This window comes from Botrytis deweyae (assembly GCF_014898535.1).
Source record: "Botrytis deweyae strain B1 chromosome Unknown BDEW_005, whole genome shotgun sequence".
Lineage (NCBI taxonomy): Eukaryota > Fungi > Ascomycota > Leotiomycetes > Helotiales > Sclerotiniaceae > Botrytis > Botrytis deweyae.
The window spans coordinates 957,539-979,919 of NW_024066212.1; the positions used below are offsets into that span (position 1 = coordinate 957,539).

At 42.8% G+C, this 22,381-nt stretch overlaps 9 protein-coding genes across 9 annotated transcripts; 1 reads left to right on the forward strand and 8 right to left on the reverse strand.

The window, feature by feature from the left end:
- Positions 1 to 136: 136 nt before the first annotated feature.
- EAE98_002934 (uncharacterized protein) lies at positions 137 to 844 on the reverse strand (the record flags this gene model as incomplete). Its single annotated transcript, XM_038950554.1, has 3 exons — positions 137 to 384; positions 463 to 563; positions 687 to 844. 3 exons carry the CDS (start codon positions 842 to 844, stop codon positions 137 to 139), a joined length of 507 nt encoding a protein of 168 aa, XP_038813083.1.
- A 483-nt stretch (positions 845 to 1,327) lies between these two features.
- EAE98_002935 (uncharacterized protein) lies at positions 1,328 to 3,573 on the reverse strand. The gene is made up of 2 exons (XM_038950555.1): positions 2,705 to 3,573; positions 1,328 to 2,649 (listed from the first exon to the last, which is right to left on the reverse strand). Exons 1-2 carry the CDS (start codon positions 3,468 to 3,470, stop codon positions 1,484 to 1,486), a joined length of 1,932 nt encoding a protein of 643 aa, XP_038813084.1. The 5' UTR covers positions 3,471 to 3,573; the 3' UTR covers positions 1,328 to 1,483.
- Positions 3,574 to 4,739: 1,166 nt separating this feature from the next.
- On the reverse strand, positions 4,740 to 6,460 carry EAE98_002936 (uncharacterized protein; the record flags this gene model as incomplete). The annotated part of the gene is made up of 2 exons (XM_038950556.1): positions 4,740 to 5,837; positions 5,897 to 6,460. The coding sequence occupies 2 exons, from the start codon at positions 6,458 to 6,460 to the stop codon at positions 4,740 to 4,742; spliced, it is 1,662 nt and encodes a 553-aa protein (XP_038813085.1).
- Positions 6,461 to 7,810: 1,350 nt separating this feature from the next.
- Positions 7,811 to 9,672, reverse strand: EAE98_002937 (uncharacterized protein; the record flags this gene model as incomplete). The annotated part of the gene is made up of 4 exons (XM_038950557.1): positions 7,811 to 8,758; positions 8,814 to 9,167; positions 9,232 to 9,407; positions 9,489 to 9,672. 4 exons carry the CDS (start codon positions 9,670 to 9,672, stop codon positions 7,811 to 7,813), a joined length of 1,662 nt encoding a protein of 553 aa, XP_038813086.1.
- Positions 9,673 to 10,991: 1,319 nt separating this feature from the next.
- Positions 10,992 to 12,734, reverse strand: EAE98_002938 (uncharacterized protein; the record flags this gene model as incomplete). The annotated part of the gene is made up of 5 exons (XM_038950558.1): positions 10,992 to 11,065; positions 11,140 to 11,843; positions 11,893 to 11,947; positions 12,000 to 12,103; positions 12,157 to 12,734. 5 exons carry the CDS (start codon positions 12,732 to 12,734, stop codon positions 10,992 to 10,994), a joined length of 1,515 nt encoding a protein of 504 aa, XP_038813087.1.
- A 1,538-nt stretch (positions 12,735 to 14,272) lies between these two features.
- EAE98_002939 (uncharacterized protein) lies at positions 14,273 to 14,900 on the reverse strand (the record flags this gene model as incomplete). The annotated part of the gene is made up of 3 exons (XM_038950559.1): positions 14,273 to 14,625; positions 14,684 to 14,813; positions 14,883 to 14,900. The coding sequence occupies 3 exons, from the start codon at positions 14,898 to 14,900 to the stop codon at positions 14,576 to 14,578; spliced, it is 198 nt and encodes a 65-aa protein (XP_038813088.1). The 3' UTR covers positions 14,273 to 14,575.
- Positions 14,901 to 15,440: 540 nt separating this feature from the next.
- EAE98_002940 (uncharacterized protein) lies at positions 15,441 to 15,881 on the forward strand (the record flags this gene model as incomplete). The annotated part of the gene is made up of 1 exon (XM_038950560.1): positions 15,441 to 15,881. The coding sequence occupies one exon, from the start codon at positions 15,441 to 15,443 to the stop codon at positions 15,879 to 15,881; it is 441 nt and encodes a 146-aa protein (XP_038813089.1).
- Positions 15,882 to 18,336: 2,455 nt separating this feature from the next.
- Positions 18,337 to 19,562, reverse strand: EAE98_002941 (uncharacterized protein; the record flags this gene model as incomplete). The annotated part of the gene is made up of 3 exons (XM_038950561.1): positions 18,337 to 18,718; positions 18,811 to 19,409; positions 19,470 to 19,562. The coding sequence occupies 3 exons, from the start codon at positions 19,560 to 19,562 to the stop codon at positions 18,337 to 18,339; spliced, it is 1,074 nt and encodes a 357-aa protein (XP_038813090.1).
- A 1,250-nt stretch (positions 19,563 to 20,812) lies between these two features.
- Positions 20,813 to 22,037, reverse strand: EAE98_002942 (uncharacterized protein; the record flags this gene model as incomplete). The annotated part of the gene is made up of 9 exons (XM_038950562.1): positions 20,813 to 20,857; positions 20,903 to 20,997; positions 21,049 to 21,195; positions 21,252 to 21,303; positions 21,434 to 21,442; positions 21,492 to 21,664; positions 21,719 to 21,790; positions 21,842 to 21,929; positions 21,984 to 22,037. 9 exons carry the CDS (start codon positions 22,035 to 22,037, stop codon positions 20,813 to 20,815), a joined length of 735 nt encoding a protein of 244 aa, XP_038813091.1.
- Between the last annotated feature and the right edge of the window lie 344 nt (positions 22,038 to 22,381).

Sequence of the window (22,381 nt, forward strand, 5' to 3'; positions counted from 1 at the left end):
TTTTCACATTCATCGTCTGTATTCCTCTTTTCTCATTGTTGCAATCATATCCGACGCATACATGCTAAATGACAACTCCCTCGCACTTTAAAATCAAAAACTCCCTCCAGCCCAATCACAATAGATCGCCGTAAATCTAAGCACCTCCTTCTCTCTTAGCATATTCCTCCTCGATAGCTTCCTCGTATCTCTTCTCGGCACTCTCATTACTGCCTTCAATCGGACTCGTAGGATCCTCCTTCAAAACACCCTTGTTTACCAATTCTTCCGGTTGCGGACGATGACTTAATTTTTCGTTCAAACTATCCGCACGCATGTGTTTCTCCAATTCTTTTTGTTGTGCTTGGATACCTGGAGCGGCGTTTGTGGAGGAGAGGATATTACCTGGTTTTCAGTATTAGCGTTTGTTTCGATCGAAATGAAATACATAAAAAAGCATTTGTGATAGAAGTTGATACATACGTTCAACCAAATCCTCTTTGGTAGGACGATGTTCCAAATTCTTCTTCAAACTATCCGAAATTCTTTGTTGTTCGAGTGCATGTTGAGCACTTTGAATACCACTATTTTGTTTACCCCGCAATTAGCACGTTGACGAACAAACTGCCAGAACACGATAGCAGACTGGGGAAGTATGGAAATGGGGAGAGTATTTAGTAGGATCGTAGAGAAAGAGAAAAACGTACGGTGCAGCATCTGTATCCAACAAAATATGTCTCTCCTTCAATTCATGAGCCGTCGGCCTGTCGGCATACAACTTCTCTAAACTCTTTTGACGTTCGTGTTGTGCTGGTCTTACAACGGAACTTGTATCGACGAGGGGTTCTTGAGTTTGCTCCGACATTTTTGCGAATATGATGAACGAGCTTGTGAGTTTGTGGGAAGTACTAGGTAGGCAGGAAGGATTTGAATCTATTGTTTCTATAGATGCGTGGATGTTTGGGAAAGGGATATGTTTCGAGGGAGAACATAAGAGTAAATTTCGGTTGTCAAAGTGGTTGTCAAAGTGGTTGCTACAGCAAAACGAAAAGAAGAAAAGAAAGAAACAAAAAGCTTGAAATGCGTATTAGTTAAATACCGACCTAATGTTAGCTGAGCCGCGTGATGGTGAATTGTCTGGAGTACAGAGCCTTCCAAGCCTTGTTTATTTGTACATTATACCTGTACCCCAGCAACCAATGACGAAATTCAGGGTGGATGCGGGGCTCGGCCGCTAATGGAGAAGTGTGGCACTACTCAGTTGGTCCCTGATTATCTTCTGCCCCTCCTGAGAAAATCTTATCAACTTTCACAGTCTCATCTCTCAGTCTCCCTGTCTCGCATTTATTACCTTCTTATATTCGAGGACTATCATGTTTATTATATATGTATCAATGAAAGTCCCCTTAAATAATAATATACTACTTTGAAATTATATACAATTTATACAATTTATACAAACCAAGCGCTTACAGACCGAAATATAGCCACCCTTATGCCTTTATTAATTAGAGACGACTTGAAACGACGATGCTTTGTCACCCCAGAAGTCAAGACGAACAGTCTTAATACCAGTTTCCAAAGTTTGATCAAGCTCATCGACATAGTCATATGCAGCAGAACCTTCGATAGCGAGCCTCTCATAGCAATCCGCATCACCCAACCGCCATTCTGGGAGCGTCTCGGAACAATCTTTGTACTTGAAAACATACTCATATGCTGTCACTTTTCCTTGCTCATCAACTTTCTCCTGGCGTTTGTAGTTGTCACCCTCTAGGTCGATAGGTCTATATCTCAATTTTTCCCAGTTCTTGTGGTCCCTATGATCCTTCTGTTTCCTCGCTTCTTCTGCTTTCTTATCCAGCTGTTGAACTCTGAATCCCGTAGTTGGGTGAATATATTCATGTGTTTCGCCCAGTTTGTTTCCTTTCTTATCAAGAGCATAGCGACCTGGTGTGCGTGGCTTCGATCCGTTGGCTTTATACATGGTGGTGAAACTATCATTCAGATCTCCAACACCCCACGCGTGTCGTCGGTCCTCATAGTGAATGTTCTTTTCGTCAGTCAGCGGATGAGCAACTTTGGAAGCTGCCCATTTGCCATTTCGCCAAATCCATTGACCCCAACCCTCTTTCTCGCGCTCCTTTTCTCTGTCTAGGTGAACTTGGCGCTCGTTGTTCAGTTGCGCAAATCTTCCCTGACGATCATAACCGTCTTCCTTTATGGTTTCCCTGTCAATCGACACATATTTTTCAATCTGGTCTAGCATCCATGCTAACGTAATGTTGGACATTTCTTCCATATTGTCCTTGTTCAATAGCGTATCACTTGATCCGCCACCAATGTGTATGTGGTAGCCAGGAAACCAGACTTGTTCCAGTACCTTCTCACCAGTGAGCAGTGCTTTCTTCATCTTATTGTTTTCTTCCATCTTAACGACCCTTTCGGTAGCTTCGTCTCGGATTTTGGCCAGATCTCTCAATTTATCGAGGTTAGGTTCAGGACTAGAAACCATATCATACCACTCTATATTTGCATTATCAGATATGGTCCGCTGTGCCTCTATTTCAGCGTCTGTAAAATCCTCGGGCTTTTTGATGTAGTAAAGAGTAGGTGTGAATGCTTCACGGTGCTCATCAAGGGCTAGCGCTTGAAATGCATGCTTGATGTCTGGGATGTGAATTAGTTTTCTGGTTAACGCAGCTGTATCAGTAGAAGGACTTACTTGCTGAAAGTTCAACATTGTGCCATTCAGGCTTATCACCAATAGTTGTCCATTTGGGCAATTCCATCCCAAAAACTTCTGGCAATCCTAAAGCTCCGACAGTATCAAAGACTCCCACTACCTCTACTTCCATTGATTCTTCAGGAGCCCATTCACCATGAGCCTTAATATCCCAAACTAACCCCCTATCAGGGCGATCCTCTGGATCCGGTTGCGGGTCAGCAACTCTCCCTTCTCGCCAACTATAGTACAGAGCACTGCCATAAAATCTTTTTCTGGACCCGTCTTCCCCGGATTTTTTCTGCTTGTACAACTTCCACAAATCAGGAAAATTTTGAAGCTGCCTCTTCGAACAAATCCCAATATCCGAAATCAAGCCTGCAATCGTCCTCGCCGTATACGCGCCCCGAGAGAATCCAAAACACATAATCTTATCTCCCGGATTCCAATTCAGTACACAGAAATTGTACGCCTCAATCACATTTCCTTCCAATCCCTGACCAATAGCTCCCTCGAGTCCAGGTCCCAGACCCGTGGATGTGGTTCCAACTCCAGAATCATACCAAACGACCTGTTGCCAGTCTTTGTCATCTTTTGGGTCTCGAGCGACGCTGTTGATGGCGCGACAGAGACGCGTTACGTTGGATGGACAATTCTCTTTTCCAGAGACGGCAGATTGCCAGGTTCCATCGCAGCAGATTATGATGCGTTTTCGGGCGGGCTTGATTCGGCAATCTGGAATGATACTTTCACTTATGAACGACATGTTGGAATAGACAATTGATGCAGAACCATCATCAACATTAACGATGCTGGGACTCTCCTATTTATCTCCATTCCCACCCATCGTATCCCACTCCCACCGTCTCAGCATTAACCACAAAGCCACCTCATTTCCAACTCAGCCAGCTCCACGCCGCCACCAAAGCGACCAAACCACACAAAATGAAATAAATTCCCTCATCTTCCCCTCTACACAAATCCACAGCGTTCTAGCCCCCTCCGTATCCCCAAACCTAAATTGTCGCACCCGCGCACGCTACCATTCAGCTGCTCTTCTTTCAGCTGGACCCACTCTCCACTTTGCATCCCGCGTTCTAGCCCTTTTCATCAGTCTCCGTACCGTAGATAGATTTTCGCACCGCGTACTTGCGTCGTTTCGTCGGTGTCGCCGGTGAGGAGGAGCTAATAAATAACTGGCACGCCTGCTATCTGGAACCTAGGCTCGCTAGGTAATGCGGGGAAGCTGAAAGGAGTACTGTATATGCAGAAAGGGAAGGGTGGGGTAGGAAAGGGAAGGGTATGGTTCTAGATTATAGCGCTACTTATTTGCGGGGATAATATTGGATGTTGGATATCTACGAGTACCTAGATAAATATGCTGTGCTGATATGAAGGTAGTTAGGTAGGTAGATATTTCGAGGTATAGATTTACAGTCACCTTTTCACAATTGTGCGAAATATATGTAATCATGTATGCTCTTGCACGAGGGAAAGTAGAGTGAGGGGAGATTCGAAAGATGTTACCTTGATACAGACTTAGTATAGACCAAATGAACCAGATACCTTGAAGAATTCCATATCCAAGACATGAAACTACACACGCCTTTTGGCAAGCAGAAGAGTATTTTGATTTTTTCTTGAGGTTGTAATAGTAAGATAAATCTGGATGGGGACTCTGAAATTGTATAGCTTATCAATTGGGGGTTTGAATACGAGAATACCTAGGTAGTTCTATTCAATCTTGATGCGTGATTCACTTTGTTCATTGTGTGCCGCATTTGAGCGAAGAAGCATGCGTTTCATTATCATTCTTGTCCTTGGTATAGTTCTTAGGTATTCGACGAGAATTAAAGGTCTTTGGAGGACTATAGTCGAATTACTCCATGTCTATTTCTCCTCCCACTCCACTATGTTATACGCCTCTTCTGTCTAAGTCTTCGATATCTAATCGAATCTAATCCCCCTTGTTCTCTACTCATCGAAACTCCCCGAATCGCAGACAGATTTCCTGCATTACCCCTACCCCCTTTTTCTAATCGTCCTCGCAGTATTTCCTCACAACATCAATAATTCTCCTCCTGGTCGTCTTCTTATCAAAAACCTGCGCGTGATCCAACGTGCCAAACCATAAAACTTCTGTTCCTACTCCCTTCCACTCCCTATACTTCCACTCGTCCTCATCTTCTACATCCACGTTATCTTCTCGTATTACTTCTCCATCTACGGGTCTTTCCGCTTCTCCAGCTTCCGACTCGTCAATATCTATCAAAGGCGCGACATTCATATTCGAAGTACTCTTGACTGTCCCATTAGCATTTCCATTCGTAGCCTTCAGACTCGGAGTCGATCGACCGGATAAGTTTCCACAACTCAAGTACCTCCCCACTGCCTCCGTGTCCACAATCAAATCTCTTCCCGCCAAACTTGCCGTAACTTTCCTCCCCTCGAAATCCTCCTTCCATAGCACATTCTCATTCCAGAAGAATTTCCTTCCCAATGTATGACTAACTCCTGGATCCATGCTTGCGAAATAGTACAATTGATATTCATTCGCATCTTTCGGGATTCGACGAGTGAAATTAAATGCGACAGAAGGTAAATGTAGGCAGATAGAGACAGGATCGATGAGAACAATTGGGCCGATGCGCGAGGATAAAATTGGAGATTGCAGAAGGTGCGTGGTCACCACCGTACCGTACGAGTGAGAAATCAGGACGAATTTCTGATTTGGCCCAAAATGCTGACTGGTTATTTGGGAAATTTCGAGAGCGGTTTCCTCACGCGAGAGGGCAGAATGAGTGAGACGGAAACTAATGTTCATTATTTCAAGAGCAAGAATGCCAATGTGATCATCGGGTGTGCCGGTGGAGGCATTGAGTTCATTGAGGAATTGGGTATAGGGATATAGACCGATGCCGATGCCATGGATGAAAACGACTGGGAGTTTGGTTTTCGAAGTGTGCGGTCGGTGCCAATACGATATATGCTGAGCGGGCGAATGATACGTAGTGAATAGACTGTGCGGGCGAACGGGAATGATGCTAAGGGATTGTTTGAGATTCGTGCGATAAAAGTTGAAGCCGTGATAACGCAGGGAACAAAATGTTAGGAAGTCAACAAATCCGACACACTGTGGTGAATAAGATTAGCATCTTCTATTATCAACACATGAAGATTAAGAATACTTACACAATACCAAATCAAACTCCTATGCGACATAACAACCTCATCCAAGGTCAACCTCAAACACTTAGCATTTCCCCTTCCCTCCGGAATCTCCCTCCCTAGCTGCCTCTCCAAAATCCCAATGTATTCCTCCAACTCCTCATCATCATCCCCAGGCGGTCCACCACGATTAAAGAAAGCCCAAAGAAAGAACTCCTTTACATTCTCCTTCCTAATATCCCGAATATCCGCACCCAAAAACCATTTCTGCAAATACGCCTCCGGATCCGTAATATTATCCGAACACCTCTGATATAAAATCGCTCTCTCTTCTCGCGAAGGTGCCGGCGGATGTATAGCTTCTTGTTGAAGCCAAATGCGATACGGCAGGAAGCAAAAGAGAAAAAAGAAAGATTCGGCCAGGAACACCCATTCTAAACCGCGCGAGACTCTGTAAAATTCATAATTCGTAAAGAAAGTAGTAGATGCGAGACTGAAACAATATGCTAAACTAACAAGTGGTATACTCTGCAGCGCGAAAATACAAATGCGGATAAAGACATACTCGGCCCATGAATTGTTAATCATGGTGGATTGGGAGTATCGAACACTTGGTGCAATACAAGTATCGAAAGAGAATATTGAAGGTTCGACTGGGAGGTCATGGAGGAATTTCTTAGGGCAACTCAACAGAATATGTCGAGGAGGATTGAACAGCTCAGAATTTATGGATATCGTCAAAGCTGTGCCGTTGGATCGTCCTTGTGTTGGGACATTCGACGATTCCTGCCTAGGTATTTTTATTATTTGGCTCACATGTCAATCATAAAGTTAAAGCTGGCCGGGGAGCAATGATGAATGTGAAGTGTGGCGCTTGTGGCGCATTACGCATTTGTGTATCTACTTTTCCTACCTACCTACCTATTCACATGCAAATAGTTCTTGCAAAAGAATGGTAGAGAGATACATTCATTGATAATGAGTTCATAACCTTCCAGTTATTGACTCACAAATTCCAACTCCACATATGCAATCAGTAAGGAATGCAATCAAAGAGACCAAAGCCCAACATTACCCTCAAAGTCTCAACAGTATGGATGAATCCCCATCTCCAATAAACTTATCATTCCTCGCCTTGACAACACCCATTGAGAGGTCGAGTGAACGGAGCATAATATACGAGCAAGCGGGGTGAACGGGCAACGGCCAGAAACTGTATCCGCTCGAGCCCTTCTCCGTCCCATTTCATCCCAGTTCCGCTCGCACCCATGTACTGCCTATTACGAGTACATAGGTACTTCGATGTGATGCCCTGGCTCTTCTTTCCATTGCTAAGTGCTATTTTATTGATAACTTTGAGCAGATTATCTGGGTGCTTGGTTTCTAATCACGTATACAGACAGTACAGTTTCATGGGGAGTTGATTACCTTTCAGCGTATCAGATATCTGCCATCTGAGATTGTGATAACGGATGTCTAGGCACCATAAAGATATACCTAGTCAGCGACTGTGTCTGTTAGTAGTGAGGCTTGCAAACTTTTTTGAGCCGTTAGATTTGTTTTGGAGGCATGGGGAAGATGATAATGAGAAAAGAAGGGATAGGACGAGGAGAGATGTCTTGATAAAGCGACAATGAGGAATAAGAGATGGTCATTTTAAGGTTAAAGTTTTCCATTGTAGATCCAAGGCCGAAGACTAGAAAACCTTGTTGCTATCTTCGTATGATATCAATTTTAAGTGTAGAATGAGAATTCAGGTTGTCGAGGAACCAATTTGCATTATCATCTAGATGCTAATAATGTATTACGATATCTATCTGTGACATTCGTTTGTATTTCTCAGCGTCGTGTCAGTAGACTTCCTGTACAAGTGCGAATATACTACCCACATTAATATCCCTAACTTTTCCATATCTATTATTTCATTATATCATTGCCTCAATACAACCCCCTCATCTTCAACGGCGCACTAACCCCCGTGAAATTTCCCGTCTGTGTCGTATAATCACCCACCACGCTCAAATTAGCAATTCTCCCCAACAAGAACTCCAAATGTCTATATCCTGCTCCGGGAGTATATTGAGGAATCTGGTGACCCGCCAAGTTGACTGTCGAGAACGTAAGTCCTCTTTCCGTGTGCCAAGTTCCCTGGTATCCCGCACCTGCAGTATCATATTGCGGAGGTGCGTTGGGAATCGCATCGTTCACAATAGAGAGAATGGTACCAAGGGATTCATGGTATGGAACGTAGAAGTTTTGGGTCGAAGAAGGAGCCTCTTGAAATCCTTGGAGACCATTCCAGGTCATGTTTTGGATGGTGATTAGAGAACCGTTGGCGAACAGGAGGAAATCGAGAAGTCCGTGGCCGATGAGAACGTTGTTTGTGCGTTCGATGACAGAGGGGAGAGGACCGAGGGCAGAATCAATGGATTTATCTCCATGTGGGAATAAATTGGGTCCACCAGAGCAGATGAAGTAATCAACATCGACTGGCGCATGGAGAGCTTCTTTGACATCGGTACGGTTGAAGTAGTTGTTGGGACCTCCACCGAGAGATGGGAATCCGAGTTCATCCCATAAGAATGGACAGTAATCTGTGAGATGGTAGATATTGAAACATGGATTGACGTAGTAGACTGCGTTGTAAATGTCATCGTAAAGGTCACAGCCATATTCTCCTGAACTTGGAGCTGTTGGGATTGGTCCTGCGGGAGGGAATACTGATGCATATTCGAGAAAGTCGGTGTAACCGCAAGACTTTGCTCGTGCAGTAATGTTTGCAATGTAAGTATCGTTGAGGTTAAGGACGTTCTGATAGTATAGAGCTGCAGCTGTAACAGGGGCCGAACCCATTGTATCGAAATCGTTGATCGAGGGATCATTGATCTAGCATCTGGTTAGCACACAACATCGTCATTGATTCATTTTCATGGCTACACACCTGAATACCCTTCAAGTTGTAGTATGTGGTATCGTTGCGGTCCAAGAAGTTACTAGCAATATATGGAATATATTGCCCAGCATAACTCTCGCCAGTGATGTAAATCTTGTAGCCTTGCATGCTAAAGGTATCAATGAAATTCTTCCAGAATGCGGCAAATTGGTTTCCAACATCGATCTCATCGTCAACAAGGATATCTCCAGGCGAGTATCCAGTGCTGACGGGTTGATCGATCCAGATCATGTTGGTCAAGTTGGTCCATGAGTATGGATTTGGAATAGGTGCATATGTGCCAGATTGCCAACTGAAAGGTCCGTTTTCTTGAAACAGTCCGTCAAGAGATGAGCACCCTGGCTAGAGACATATTTAGTAATGTCTTTTAGAATGGGAGATGAAGATCTTGGGTATATAAACTTACACCGCCATTTAACCATATTGTGATCTCCTTTTCCGCCAAAGGGTTTTCGGATGGGAAAAACCAAAACCACAATCGATTTGTGTCGCTAGCATTGGTGCTGATGGGTAAAGTTCCGGCATATGATTCACCAAGATCGAAGTCGATCTCGGGTAGTCCGGTTCCATTGACGGCAAAAGCTAGAATTGAAATCAATACACATTCTGGCCAGACAACACCCCCCTAGGATAACGTATAGCATGAAATGGAAATTGACTTACAAGCCGTTGAATTTGTCAAATACTTCGAGATTGATCTTGGCTTCACTGCAGGTTGCCTCGGGAGAACCTTCTTTGGCTGTGCTCTTTTTGCATATTTTGCATGGGCTTCGTGATGTGGCAAAATAGCTACCACTGAAGTAACAGAGGCAGCAAGCAAAACTGCTAAGGAATTCAAGCCGCGCATCTTGTCGATATGAATGGCAAATGCACAAGAACTTGAGAATCAGACAACGGAAGAGTATATTAGATATGAGGGGATTTTAGACATATTTATATGTTTGACCAGGCACAGTACTGGTGCCGAGGGCGCGCCTTGAGCAGTAGTGACAGCTTATTGATCAACACGAGATATTTTTCTTTGCCATTGGCAATTGTCATTCAGATCATGTATGTCATCATCCATTATACCTTGATAGGACGTTGCTAGCATATTAACCATGCCAATTACCATAAACGGCCAATAGCTACCCATGGAGTTTTCTGATCAACGTCTCTACTATTTCAGTTTACCTAAATAATTATCAATTCTCTCGCGATAGGTTTTCACGCCTTCTTAACTAAGTAAGTGCTAATCCGAGGTACTGAGGGGTGAATCAGTGGGGGACCTGACTTAAGCTCTAAAAGGAAGCTAGAAAAAGGCTCGCGTGCCACTACGCTCAAAGCTTCCCAGTCTCTGCGTAAGCGAAAAAACAGGCGGAAATTGAGTATTCTTTCAAAGGACTTTTTTAATAGATTATAAATTCATTTCAAATTAAATATTGAAATTTGAAAAAAGCAAACGAAAATTTAAATCTTCATTGTATTGAAATTAAGTGTTTTTATTATTTAATATTATATCGAAAAGAGATCTTAGTTGTTGAAGGTCTTTTGAATAGTGATTAATTCCCGCCTGTTTTTTTGCTTACGTAGAGCCAGTTCCCGCAGAGATAAGCGAATCTTGGTTTTACAACCAACCACTTGGGCGAGGATATATCGCATGGACCTGTCATTAGGCATACCGGAAGAACTCAATCAAGCTTTCGTCGATGGTCAGAGTACATCTGCTTCCTTGCTAGCTAGTGTCTAAATCTGAGTGTCATAATTGTATATCTCCTTGATCACAATCGGCGACATGGTGTCTAAAACTTGACGGGAATGCAAAGCGATGAGAATCCTTGCTAGCTGGGACAAAGAATAAAAATCAAACTTCATGTATAATTCGTGACTGATCGCTAGAAAGCGACAAAAATGTGAAACCTACTCGTGCTGCCAGAAAGTATGCAACTCCGACGCTAGATGCACATACCACAAGATGGTAAACTACAAGAGGACTAACCTGGTTTTCATAGCGCCGGAGTTGCATACTTTCTGGCAGCACGAGTATCTATATATTTACATCAAACTCTACATTCTGACAATCTTACTATATGATGGGTATCAATAGTACGTATCGGAGACCTTTCAAGACTTGCTAGGTTCAGATTTATATTATCAAACACCTGGCCAGAATTTTCATGCATAACATCAAAGAAGACGACGAACAGCTTCTATGGCTGCACCAGTCGCCTCGCCTTCGACAGCATGTTCTTCCGGATTAGCTGAATTACAAGTTAGCTTAACTGAAATATGGTTTTCTACCGCAAAGATTACAACGATCAAAAATTTTACTTACGATAAAAGAAAGCGGCCACTGCGATAATGATGTAAACAATCACGCATAGAGCTCCTTCTAGATAATTACTCTTTTGGTCTCGTAAGAAATTTCCTACGACCAAAATAGCTAGGATCAGGACAACAATATCAAACATCTCAAAGTTGAGATCCAACCCCTTATTCAAACCCCAGGAAATGATGACAACCAAAGGACCGTTAAACAATGCTGTTTGAATCGTTGCGCCTAGAACATGAGACAATGCGAAGTTCATCTGATTGTCGTAAGCCTCATCTACCGCAGAAAGATGCTCGGCAGCTTTTTCAACTAGAGGAACAAGGATAAGGCCCATAAATGCATCAGAAATGTTATGTTCTTCAACAATTGTTGGTATCTGTTCGACCAAACTGATGGCAATGAGAGTCACTAGAGCAATTGAGACAGCAAGAGCAATAACACACTCAGTGAAGGTAAGCTTGTCTTTTTGCAAATCTCTATGGCGATCCTCGTCCTTTTGTTCATCTGCTTCTAGAATAGCATCGTATATGCTGTGATGAGTTCGCATCTGGAAAAAGACGTAGGTAGCATAAGCAATTATGAGAAGTACAGATGTGATGCGAGATATGTTGAGGACCTTTTCTGCAATAACGGCAGGGGTGAGTTCCGCAGAGGTTTTCAATGACAAGGCCGTTGCGAATGCCGAGGGTATAATAAGGCCAAGTCCACTGTTGTAAAGTCAGCGATGAGTAAATTGTCTATGAGAATGTCTCTTACGCCGTCAACAACAATCCACTTCCAACTTCACTAACAGCTTCGTCGAATTCCTGTTCTAAAATGTGATTTAGCAACAGATACCAAAGTATACGAGGAATTGAGCCTACCATCTCGTGTCAAACCACCAACAAAGAAGCACATCCCTAAACATAACAGTAGGGTAGCTAGCATTGAGCCTAAAATCGCAGCTTGAATGACCCCATATTCATCTCTGTTTGAGCGGGTTAGTAATTGTAAACATAGGATAGCATGGTACTTCCTGACCTTGTTAGAAGGACTATGAAAAGAATCATCTCCACAAGACTTCCAAGTGTCGTTTCCAACAATATGCCAAACACCTTTGGGAGTTTCCTCGCCAGCTCCTGTCCGGCGAAGCCAATCAAATTCGCACAGGGCACCATCGCGATGTAATTGAGGATAAAAACCACCAGATGGAGATCTGGCCTAGCATATCGAACGGCGAGTGCGGCAGGCACAACGGGCCAGAGAATGTTGACAAGTCGAGAAGCATCACTGGTCGAAGTCCAGCATATCTTGAAGAAATGGAAAGGGTGTATACCGCGTCTACCACTTTCTCCATCAGGCTGAATACCCTTTGTAACTTTGTAACCCTTGTGATTGACTCTATGTGTAGGTAGCATGTGGTGAAGAGTTTCTGATAAGTTATGATGTGCGGTCGTCGAATGTCCATTACTAGTTTCGACTGAAACCTCCGCAACGTGGCCGTGGCCGCGGCCGTGAACTTGCGGTGATGAAGCCATTTCGATATCTTCCTTTGGCGCCGTCGAACTGCTGGTTGTATGGTGTTTGCGTCTATGAGCTGGTCGGGCTGTTCGAGCCATGATGGGAGATTTAGATGTGGAAGGTGGACGGAATGACTTGGAGATTGTAGGTCGTCGTTGCCGTCTTTCGTTCTCTGTAAGAGGTTGTTATGATTTTCTTGAATGTTCGTTCGTTCCTGCGAGATTAATTGGGTCCAGACCTCAAAAGACACGATGCGCTATTCATTATTCAAAAAACAAGATTCTGGCGGTGAAATTGAAGTAAATAAGATTGCAGCGTGAATAATCCCTCAAAAATTAGGAGAGTCAATTCAAGGCATTTTTGACACCACAGCTGCCAAGCACCCAGCCGACAAGCTTGGCGACAGCAATTTGAACAAACCGGCTTTTGAGAAAAGATGAGTTATTCCATTACTTCTGCTAAGATACAATCAGGCCTTTTAACCGTTGAAACACGGAGCAGCCGAAAGTGTATGAGTGAGCCAGCAATGATTCTCTCAACCATCGGGCTACTCGTCCGAGCAATTTGCTGTCATTCTCCAATTCCCATTGAAGGAATGGCGATGTGCGCCGAGCTGTACACTGTAACCATGACACCCCAAAGCAGTGACCACGAGTATAATAAATACCTTAGAGCTGAGGCGATGAGAATAAATGTCAAATCATTTACAAACCTCGAAAATGAAGAGAGGGATTGAATACAAACAATGTAGCATAAATCGGTCGAACTCCTGTGTGAAAAGGTGGTGATTTTTTTAAAAGGGGAATTATCGTAGGTGAGAAAGTGTACCTGGTAGTAGATGGAGGGGATGACATTTATTTATATGTTCTTGGATGAAGTAAAGGGTCCTTCGCTTGGCTACCTATCTAGTATGCTTAACTGTGCTTGACATCTTTTTCGGACCGTTCTTTGCTTAAATTTCTTGACATCCATCATTCCAAGAGTTCTATTACCAAATATCCGTAAATAGTCGTGTTAGATTCGAATTGTCCAACCGTTAGGGATGGGCAAATTACATATTCTTAGGGTTGATTATATAATTTCATATTATCACACTTTTTGAGGCATATAAAATATTATGCCAAGCTTATACACGTGTTTTTTGGACCAATAAAATCATCAGGATGAATGAAAGTGGGTCGTTTTTAGAAAAAGTTTTTGATGGGTTGTAATTTTCAATTTAGTATATAATTAGACCTAAAAGTCAGGTGCTATTTATTTGCTAATCATGTGATTTATATACTAATTATTTTCTTTTCAAACTAGCTCCAAAATAGCTTCAAAATAGCCTTCTATAGGATTTTTATAGGATTTTATAGGATTTTATGATTAGTCATATATATAATGCGATTTGACTAATATTACGTATTATATTCAACTGACGAATATGCGATATTATATATCATCAAAAATCCCAACCCTACCAACCGTCCAAGAAATAATGGTGTCTCCGCCCTCGAATAATTACCAAATATTATCAATCGGTTTCAACTTAGTGGACTGATGACTTCCGGTTTATCCGATCTTACTATCTCTGTAGGGCTTAGATAGGAGATACATACCTAGTAGGTATCCAGAAGGATCTATCGAATTTCCAAGCATGGACACAATCATTTGGGCATGTTGGAGAGCAAGGCGGTATAGATTCGAGAAGATGCAAATGGGTTGTACGAGTATGTACAAGTGTGTATAGTATGCTTATTATTGTGGTATGATTGATCAATTCGAAGAACTCCTAAATGGTATAAAAACAACATATTACTCCTTGGACATCCTCATCTCAGAATGAACCGTCGATGAGATTCCCTTCAACCTTGAACGCCAAACCCTCCTAGATATACCCACTCCCAAGGTATCATCACCAATCGTCACTAGCATTCCCCCCTATAATACCCCTTTCTTATGGAGCATATTTCGCTGGGTCATGTTTTGAGATAACATACCAGGCATCTATAAGACTATAAGTATATCGACAAGTGCATAGCATGAGACATGGACGTGAACTTACGGATAACACCTGGAATCCAACCAAGGATGGTCAAGCAGATATTGATAAGAAAGTCGACTCCACATGCAGTCTTCAAGAAGACGGCCAGAGGAGGGATGAAGATTGCAACAATGTATGCAAATACGTCCGCCTGTGATAATCAAAATCTTTAGCAAGATTTCGACAATTCCTGACGCAAGATGAGAGAAACTATACTTACGGAAGATGATGCAGCCATTATGTCTTTAGTATTGGAATTGGGTCGGATTGATTGATATAAGCGGGTATTGGAGATGATGTTTCGATTGGTGAATGTACGAAAGTGTTCAATGCACTTATTAATTCTTATAATCAAGAGTATTAATATCCGTGAAGTAAATGAAAACGGCCTCGTTATATACTTTTTCTCTCCCCCCAACAAAGACAATACTCCAAATCTTGGCAAGACCGGTCGCATGGATGATGGACTAAACTCTATAAATTGGAGTCAAGATGACGTAGATTTCCTATGGCTGAGTGTGGCTAAGGTAATGCTGCCTTTTGTAAAGCTCTAGGACAATCCTCACGAATACTCCAATTCCATCCCCAAACTCGACAGTGTACTGTTATAGCAGCAGCAATATATGCACAGTCACAGCCACAAATATGGGGAAAGCTTCGGCATTGACTTCCGAACTCTCGACTTTTGGAGAACTCATGATGTTGAAAAACACCAGGATTCTATTCATATCACATCACATCACATAACACCGTATCGTTTGAAATCAAGGTTATAACAATGCCGGAAGATCAAGCCGCGTATACGAATACGAATAGGGAAGATCAAGATTCAATTCCTCAAAAGCATACTTCCAACATCAATACCGGAGACTACACAGTCTCATCTGCAAACTTAAACTCGCCGTCTACTTCCCCGTCGCCACATAGCAAGCCCTGTACTATATGCCACACACCTCGCGATGTACTGATACGATGCCAGATTGATGAAACGAAAAAATGGCATTTCGTATGTACGGGTAAATGTTGGAAGGATGTCAGTGGAGGGAAAGTAGATGGCGATGGCAAACATCCAGAGTATAGATATGGAGGGATGTGGAAGAACAAACATGAGGCGGTTAGTGCAAAGATTAAGGGCAAAGCAAAGGATAGAAATAGGAGGAAAGATGCTGGGAAGTCGGAGGGCAATGTGAAAAATGGAGAAGAGGAAAACGAAGTTTGAACTTCGGAGGAACAGATGATTTTGAGAGAGACTATCAATCATATGCGGGAGGATCAATTGTGCGAAGACTCCGCGAGTGCAAGTTGCTCCAGGCAATCCACAATGGTGGGGGAAATGTGATAAATAGGGAAAAACTCGCCGTTCGCGCGATTTGAAGAGTCATCGCTATATGCAGCGAGAAACTCCTTAACAAGTAAATGTGTAAATGGATGTCTACCAGTTAGACATTAAACCACGTTACATCAGTCATTGTCAACTTCGAGATGATATACAGTACGATATCAAAGAAACGCACACAGAAGTCCATATACGAGTCATTGAGATCACCAGCGATCAAATTCCCCATATCAACTTCCGTAATTCTATAAAAGATCACAAAGCTTTTCAGCCAAACAAGTTCATCGCACAAACCTACACCTACAATACAAGCGAAACCACTCCCAGCCCTCCAATATATATCCGACTACGCGAGCAACCAACAAGCACCCACACGTCTCGATGGCGCAGCGGTAGAATTCATCATTCTCGAGAATGTTGTCCGCCTTTCTACTTAGCATTGTCAGGGCTTCGATCGGACAGTGACACGATCAGATATATGGATTATCGCAAGGATAACATATCCGATGGTGGGTCATTGGGGTTAAAGAGCGTCGCGCTCTTAAGCTTTTGCCGTTTTGGCGGTTGGGAGGAAGTGCGGGTAAGGGATTTCTTTGAGGTTTCATTGTTAGGGAGAATCTTGTGGGGGTATTGGGGTATGGATGGATGGATGTGATATTTTTGGAGGAGGGCTATGGACTTTTAAGTGGAGCATAGTGGATAGAGTCATGAGTTGAGATGAGAGTTGCGATGAGAGTTTAGGGAGAATATGAGGTGAGAGTGAAGTGTGAGTTGGGTGGTGGGTCGTTGCGTGCTTGTGATGGTTGTTATTCACCTCCTGTGTTAATTATTGCCTTCATAACCAGGTACTGAGCCGAGAACACTCACCTTGACAACTTCCCTCATTTCCAATCATGTATTCAAATTTCTCATACTAATTCTCCGTCTGTCTATCTTCCAAATTCTCAACCTTTCGTTCTCTTCAAATATGGCCTGTTCAACTTTGTAGTTTCACACCAGTCCCGTATATCATGTTTCTTTTCTTCACAGACCAGCGGCTGCCGACTCGAAAATTAACCAGTCTCGTGTTTTTTGTTTTGATTACAAGTTTATGTGGTGATCTTGATCCTGATTAAATTACCAAAGTTCACATTATCAATATAATTATACAATCCACGACTACTTTAATTCTTCTTTGGCTTTAAATTTTCATCTTTATTATTATTCTTCCCTAAATTCTGTTCACAAATCAATACTTTTCTCTCTACCTTATCACTTCAGCGCTCCCCTCTTTTCACTCACTCACGCATCAATCTCCTTTACCACCACCACCTCCTCCTCCTCCTCCTCCTCCTCCTCCTCCTCCTCCTCCTCCTCCTCCTCCTCCTCCTCCTCCTCCTCCTCCTCCTCCTCCTCATTCCCTTTCCCTCTCCCCCTCCCTCCCAAATTCCCCCCCAACCTCCCTCTCCTTCCCAACCTCCCCACCCCCCTTCCGAACCTCCCTCCCCACCTCCTCCCCCATCCTTTTCTCCTCAACCCTACCCTTGATCTTCCCCAATCTTCGCACACGACAATCCAAAGGAGGATTTTTCTCAGATGGAGATGCTAACGGCGATACAAAGTCGCCTTTGCGACCTACTCTACTTGCGACTAGGAGGTTGAAGGTTGGTTTTTTTTCATTTTGGTGGGTGTACTGTGTGTTTTATATGAGTGTGATGAGTGTGATGAGTGTGATGAAATGAAAGAGAGGAATGAGTTTGAGAAAGCTGTACGTTGAGGGAGGAGCTGGGAGATATATAAGCATAGTTTTTCTGGAGCGAGATGCTCCGAGAATCTAACATCTGTATTTGCTACGGACTATTGACTTTGACATGAGTCTATGCTTTTACTGCTTTTATTATGTTTGCTACAGACAGAAACCCACAATCTTTATTTGGATTTCAAGTTCTAGATATTGTTTCTCTCGTGGCACCACAGAAGATTATTTGGTCTTTGAGAGAAAACGTTTCATAAATAGTTGTGAGTCTTCCAAACTTCTATGTTCAAAATGACAAATCTTCCAATCATTCAAAGACAACCAATCGCTGCTCCATCCCCGACATTCCCCTTAATTAGTAGACGGTATAGTTTAACGTCCATTTCGGACTTCAGTAGCAACCCCAAGACTAATAACATCCAGCGCTATGTCAAGTGCATATCTTCAAGCTCTCCCATGGTAACTTATCCAACAACTTGGTATCTCCCGCTGAAGCAATGAATAAAAATGCTTTTCTCCCACGTCATAAATCCTCCTCGGACATCCATCAACAACCCAGTGTCTCTCCCCCTTTCATACTCTCCCTCCTTTCACTCCCCCAATCTACCACTCAAACATCGCACTCTCCCACTCCTCAACTTCATTCCCTGGATACGGTTCCGGCTCGAGATCGACCGTGTTGTCAATTGGCTTCTCCGCCTGTCTTCTCAGATCATTCTCATATTCCCATTTTTTAGACGCGAAACTCCCTGGAGGACATCCTGGACAATCGCAAAAGAATCCGTAGTTTTGATACAAATTAGTGGGTACATTAGCATAAGAAATTGTGATTTCTTGACCCTTTGATATGTCACTGAGGGTTGTGAATACCATTTTATTGATATCTTTACGAAACCCATAAGTGCAATTGCAGAAACCAGGACAGGCGTGATTAAAACGAGAAGAATTCAGGAAGATCCCAGATTTGCCGCCGGGTACATGAAAACTATGGACAAGATGGGTCAGTGATGCAATTTTCTCACACGCTTTGAGCCGGCCTATAACAGTTAAATAGTTGAGGTGGATGGATACACGTACCGATTAGTCTGAAAAATTGCAAGAATCTTGTGAGCAGCAAGACCATGCCAATAATGCAACTTCAGATAGGCGGCTTGTTTTTCCGCTGTCAACTGTTCAAAGTTGTAGTAGATTTGCACCATTGAAGATAAGAACAAAGGTTCCTCGGAATGAATCATAGTTCCAGACTCAATATCCACTTTGGCAAAACAACCTAGACCGCCCTTTGGGGAAGTTTTGACTTCGTAGAACTCGTTCTCGAATACTGGCGCTTTCTCTGGAGGAGGAGAAGGAGGGGTAAGTATGCGTGGTTCCGAGTTGGGACAAGCGGGGAGATCAGCTGCCTGTAATAAAGTAGACTTTGAATCAATTTCTAAATTTGAATCGGGCAGTGTAACTACCATTGGTGGCGTCAGGCACAGTGGGGCCAACGACGATGATTCAGAGACAGGTGAGACCAGAGAAGATGTGATCGAGCTTTTTCGGGTCGACACTGGAGAGTCCAAGAAAGATGGAGACTTTGGCTTCAAGGGAGAAGCCGGCGGTGTTAAGAGTCCTACCAGTTCTCCCTTGCTCCCATCGAACTTTTTTTCTTTGGCTGGGGATACACATCTGTAAATCTGCAATAAAAGCACTGGTTAATGGAGATTGTCGTACAAGGCAAGCTAAAAGTTCCTTACCTTTCCCGTTTTCCACGTCATAGCTACTCTAAACCATTCTTCAAAATGGCTGACCTCTGCCAGTGGGAGTGTGTGAGGGGCGGTGATGTCCATTGATGACTTAAGTTCGATGAGTTGGATATGTGTGTTTCTGTCCATAAAGATGAGTGGTTGATTGTCTTTCAAATTTGAAAAGGAAAGAGGGCGGAAAGTATAAATTCTTCTGAAAATAAATATTGATTGATATAACCTTGGAATAGCTAATTGAATATCCGATTCGAGGGTGGAGAAATGAGGGGGGAGAAATGGTGAATTTTCACAGATTTATTTTGGTGTAATTTCGGGACAGGAAGGGTTTCTGTGCCTACCCACCCAATAGTGAAATTAGGATCGTTTTATAAGTTCAAGCTAATAAAGATTCTTCCTGCAGTTGTGTTGAGAATGAAATATCCGAAAGTTATTACTCTTGCTGCTAAATTCAGCAGTTGCTGCTCATAAAGTTGTGCCGCGGAAGAAAAGAGCTTAAATTCACGTCCAGAGACAGCAGTAGTTTCTCGTTGCTGCCAAATTCTAGATACAAGAGTGTATCTACCCTATTTTGGGAGGGGACACTTTCTCTCTTTATGAAGGAAAGCACCTGGGTATGACTGCAAATTAATGCTCTGACAAAGATAATGATTAGCATATTTGACAACAAACACACACAAGAAAAAGTAAAAGCAAAAAAACTGCAGCAAATAATAAGCATCATCGACAATTGCATGGAAAGCACCTTTGAAAAGTAGACAAAGTTAAAACACACCTGCACAGCAGAAAGTGACACAAAGAAATTACAGGAGTCCCATCCTGGGAATACATTTGGTTTGCCGTTTGTTGTTGCAGGAAAAGAAAGAATTCTGCCGGAAGCCGAGCTTTATGTAGGTCGTTGAAACGCTAGTAAACGGGCAAGTACATAGCCAATTGATTCATTTGCACCAAAATCATTCACGTCTAGAATTACATTCTCCAATATCTCGATTACTCAGATGGCTAGGCGATGAAGGAGTGTTTGTAAGCAGGCAACGCATCCAGAAGTTATGTTCTCAGGTGTGACAATGAGGTTCATCATACAGAATGAGAACTTGAATACCAAAGTTTAAAGGAACACATTTTCAATGAACGACGATAAAAAATCCCTTGATTAGGCCAGAGCCCTGAGATAGAAGGTCACAATATACCTACGGGTGAAGGTTGAAGCAATAGTGGTTGTTCATTTAGATTTCCCAATTCACTCTAATAACTGCATAGAGCTAGGTACCTCTGCTGTTGCAAGTGCATGACAATTGTGAATGACCTAACCACTATTATTTGGACAACTAAATTCATCAATTTTGCCATCTTTTGGCTGTTCCACTTTGAACGGCGGGTCGCTGATGTTGTCAGTAAGAGTCGTCATTAAAACAGGTATTACTAACCTCAGCAATCCTATCAATCCACTTCAATACATGCGGGAATGCATCCATATCTTCCTTTGTGAATGCACCAGAGAAGTCCCATGCACTCACCCATGCTGAAATTCATTGTCAACTAAAGGCCCATAGAGATTATCGAGAAAACTTACGCCAAGTTCCAATATCTGCAACGGAATACTTTCCTTTCCCATTGCCAGCCAAGTAGTCACGAGGCTCACCCGTATATTTGCCTGACAAGCGAATCTCGAGCACCCCAAATACGCGCAGGGTCTCGTTCTTGAATCTCTCTAAAGCTTCTATATATCCATTGGTCTTAGTTAAATGCTCTGCATAAGTTTGAATAGCTACTAACCTGGACTCTTTCCTTTCGCAACCTTGGAAAAATAGTTCGTTTGGCCTTGGTACTACAAATTGAAGTCATTAGTAATGCTAAAACATCATGACTTTAGATGAAATTTCTAGAGAATGTGGAGAGTTTAGGAACCCTCCATAGAATAACAATGGTATAAATGACGTCTCTATGCTCAGACTTACCGGGGCACCCTATCAAACTGTTAGCTGGGAAGTACTTTCAGGGCGACGAAGACCTTACACTACCATGCCAGAAGAATAGCCATTGAAGGCACTCATTTCTCTCCAACTCGTCCTTGAATCCAAAAATATCCTTGCTGTCGAACTCTTTCAAGAGATAAAGCAATTCTGCACTGGTCTCCATAACAGGAAATGGAGGAGTCTTGGTGTTATCGATCAGAATAGGAATCCGACCTGCAAGATACTAATCAGCATTGAACTCCCACACAGCTTCCTATCATAACATACCATTCGGGTTTAACTTCAAGAACCAGTCTTTCTTTTGCTCATTAGTTGAGATATTAATGAGAGTGTGAGTGTCTAACTTGGTTAGCAAGACTCTGTACGCTTGATTCTAGATGGCACTCATACATTCGGTGCCATATGCCGCCTTTAACTCCTCGAGCATAATCTGAACTTTTTTGCCATTAGGAGTTGACATTGTTACAAGATGAAGTCCCTTCATTATCTCAGTCAGCTGTATATTTTGGCAGGCAAGCCGATAGTAACTAACCTTCGCATTTTTGACTTCATCGGGGGTACCTTCGAGATAGAAATTGGAAGACATTTTGGATTTATCCTTGATAATACTCTGAATAATTGGAATAGACTGGAGACCTTTGAGATTTGAAATGTGGACTTTGATGGAAATGGAGAGGGGAGGAGAGGTGAGGAGAGGAGAGGAGAGGAGAGGAGAGGTGAAGTGAAGTGAAGTGAAGTGAAGAATGCGAACAAAGTACGAGTAGTGGGGATGCGCCGATGCGGGGATATCTCAACAACGTCATTGACTTTTAGTCTAGAACGACAAGTGTTTATTACTTCATCATGGTTGCACAACTGGACTAATAAATGCGTGATTTTGACAAAATGCCATCCATGATTTACTCACCTACCCTCCCAAGGTAAAAGTTG